The sequence below is a fragment of the Lactuca serriola genome, chromosome 2 (assembly GCF_051521515.1).
Source record: "Lactuca serriola cultivar US96UC23 chromosome 2, Lser_US96UC23_V15, whole genome shotgun sequence".
Taxonomy (NCBI): Eukaryota; Viridiplantae; Streptophyta; class Magnoliopsida; order Asterales; family Asteraceae; genus Lactuca; species Lactuca serriola.
The window spans coordinates 113,883,543-113,887,074 of record NC_136409.1 but is presented as its reverse complement, the minus strand read 5'-3'; the positions used below and the strand labels follow the sequence as shown (position 1 = coordinate 113,887,074).

General features: G+C 37.5%; 1 protein-coding gene across 1 annotated transcript; it reads left to right on the top strand.

Annotated features, from left to right (window-relative positions):
- Nucleotides 1–569: 569 nt before the first annotated feature.
- LOC145089486 (uncharacterized) lies at nt 570–2,675 on the top strand. Its single transcript, XM_079027918.1, has 2 exons — nt 570–861; nt 2,596–2,675. The coding sequence occupies exons 1-2, from the start codon at nt 570–572 to the stop codon at nt 2,673–2,675; spliced, it is 372 nt and encodes a 123-aa protein (XP_078884044.1).
- The last annotated feature ends 857 nt before the right edge of the window (nt 2,676–3,532 follow it).

Sequence of the window (3,532 nt, the reverse complement as noted above, 5' to 3'; positions counted from 1 at the left end):
AACCCTAACTTTTGCTAGAAGCTTTTAGCGACTTTTGGAGGCCAGATAGGTTCTCAGAAGTTGTGGTTTTCGAAATTCAACTTGAGGCTTGGAATTGAAGAGATCTAAAGGAAAAATCATTAGTAATTTACTTAATTCTCTTGTTTACATTATGCCTACATTGATGAGTTTCATTTTTATTGTGTTATTTTCTGAAGTTATGGGCTAAAACTCCATACTTCTGTTTAGACTAGGTGATCTTACGAATATGGTTTGATTAGTGGCTTTGGATTACATTGATTTAGTTAATTATCTTGTTAAGCTTGTTAAAAGATCCTTATGTGTTAATGATAATTAGTTCCTGTTAATAGAAAAGTTAATTGAGTTGCATGAACATCTTCTTAATTGCTTGAATCTTATAGTTTTGTGAAGTGGTAAAAGGGAATATTGGAATAGCAAGGGTATGAAGCTTTCAAAGTTATTGCTTGAAAGAGATTAATGTGCCATTGGAATACTGGAATAGCAAGGGTATCACACTTATTGCTAATGAAATTGGAAAGCCGATTGCTATAGACAAGATCAGATAGAAGATGTGCAGGGAACACTGGTGCAGGCCTGCTTTCATGAGATTTCTTGTGGAAATGTCAGCAGAGTCAGAATGGTTGAAAGAGATTAGTGTTGTCTCAATTGAATTTGGTATAGGTGAAAAAGTGGAATCAAAGTGTAAGGTAGAGTATGTTTGGAGACCTGATGTTTGCACCCATTGTAATGTGCCATTATCATTAGAAATTGTTTCAACTAGGGCAGCTTGCACAATGATTCACCAATCGTTCACTGTGTGGACTTCCAAGCAACACCGAGAAAAACCCGAGAGGAGCACATGTAAATATTGTGACCAATAGGAGCGGTAAAATAGTCACTCCTCTGACCACAATCCCGATTGAAGATCCATAAGTGGTGCATGAAGTGGATAAAGAAAGTCAAGAATCGCAAACTGAAGACTCAACTCGGCAAGTTTCGGCGAAGAACTCTAAGAGTTTTCCATCTTAAGAGAAAAATAATCCTCCACTCAAGCCATATCAACCTCCATTGCCATTAGTCGAGCTAAAAAAGATAAACATAATTAAGACTATAAAAAGTTCCTAGAGCACATCAAAGCGCTTCAAATTAACATTCCTTTCATCGAGGCGGTTACACAAATGCCAAAGTATGCCAAATTCTTGAAGGACCTTCTTACAAATAGAATGAAGATGGAGGAGGCATCTAAGGTGGCCCTAAATGAGAATTGTTCAGCTGCGATGTAAAATAAATTGCCAAAGAAGATGGGAGACTCGGGTAGTTTGACTTTGCCATGCCAATTCGGGAATTTAGCTACAAGTTATGCATTGGCCGATTTGGGAGCTAGTGTAAACCTTATGCCATACTCATTCTTTAAAAAATTGAACCTTCTGTAGCCGAGACCAATTCAAATGGAGATTCATCTAGCAAACAAAATGGTTACGTTTCCAAGGGGAATATGCGAAGATCGATTGGTAAAAGTCAATAAATTCGTGTTTCTACGGATTTCATAGTGTTAGATATGGAAAAACACCACCAAGTGCCCATTATCCTTGGAAGACCTTTCTTAAACACTGCTTGCACCATAGTGGACATAAGAGAGTCAAAACTTAGCCTTCTGGTAGGATATGATTCAGTTACATTTGGAGTTGATCGAGCCATGAGGCATTCTAGGTTTAGTGACGACATGACTTTTTCGGTGGACATTTTGGAAGAACTAATGGAAAAAGAAATTGAATAACGAACCAAAGACAAGGAGAGTAAATCCACCTTATTATCAGAATATGACTTTGATGTTGAAAGAGACCTAAAGTGATAGAGAGGCTACTTGAAGAAAGCGAATATGAAGATTTAATAAGACATTCTGAATACTTAACTCGGCGAGTTGATGAGACCAAATCGACGAGTTGGGACGAAAATACGCGATCTGACGGGATAACTAGCCACCTCGACAAGTTCTGATGATGCACTCGAGGTGTTTAGTGTTCAGAGTACGAAATTAGAGCTCAAAACTTTGCCAAAACACTTGGAGTATGCTTTTCTAGAAGAAGGTGATCAAAACCTATGATTATAGCTTCTGACCACGCACCATCTGAAAAGGAAGACCTCGTTAAGATTTTGAAGAAATGGAAAATACAATCGTGTGGAAGATTACTGACATAAAACGGATCAGTCCTTCTTACTGCTCACACAAGATCAACCTTGAAGAAGGCGCAAAACCGGTAGTGCAACATCAAAGGCGTTTGAGCCCAAACATGCAATAGGTAGTTAAGAAAGAAGTTTTCAAGCTCTTAGATGCGGGGATAATATACCAAGTTTCCGATAGTCAATGGGTTAGTCCCGTCCAAGTAGTGTTGAAGAAAGGAGGGATGACAATCGTGACAAATGAGAAGAATGAGCTCATACCTACACCAACGTTAACCGGTTGGCAAGTGTGCATCGATTATCACAAGCTAAACAATGCCACTTCCAAAAACCACCTCCCTATTCCCTTTATTGATCAAATGCTTTAGCGATTATGTAGACATATCTATTATTATTTCTTAGATGGATTTTCAGGTTATTTCCAGATTCCTATTGACCCAAATGATCAAGAGAAGACGACTTTCACTTTCCCAAGTGGAACATTTGCATACTGACACATGCCTTTTGGGTTATGCAATGTGCCGACGACCTTTCAACCATGCATGACGGTGATACTCCATGACATGGCGGAGAAGTTCATGGAAGTATTTATGGACGATTTTTCTGTATTTGGCTCTTCTTTTAATGATTGTCTTACAAACCTTGATTTGATGCTTGCTAGGTGTGAAAAGACCAATTCAGTCTTAAATTGGGAAAAATATCATTTCATGGTGAAGGAAGACATTGTTTTAGGCCATAAAGTGTCCAAATCGGGGATTGAGGTGGATCGAGCAAATATTGACAATATTGCTAAATTAACCCCACCAACTAATATGAAGGGCGTTAGGAGTTTTTTAGGTCACGTGGGTTTTTACCGTCGTTCTATTAAGGATTTTTCTAAAATAACTAGATCTTTGACTCAACTACTTTTAAAAGATGCACCGTTTAATTTTTATAAAGAATGCTTAGAAGCTTTTGAGATTTTGAAAGAAAAATTGACTAATGCCCCCATCATTATCACCCCAAATTGGTACCTGTTCTAACGTTGACCTGAGAACACAAGCGGTTTGAAAATCAGCATAACGCTGGTGAGTTCATAAGTGGTTTTTGTCGTGAAAATGTCCATGTTTCCTTTCTGTTTCTGTAAATGTTATGCACACCAAGAAATCCCATATTTTCTTAAAATAGTTGATTGTTGATTCACAATATGTTAAGTAAAGTTGTACACTAAAAACATGTTTACGTTTGTGAAAATGTACATTTATGTTATCTGTTTTCTTATACTGCTCTGGTTATGTACCAATGGATTCCCAGGAAAGTCCCATACTTTCATGATTGTATATTACCAATTGTAAAAGATGTAAAGTTATCC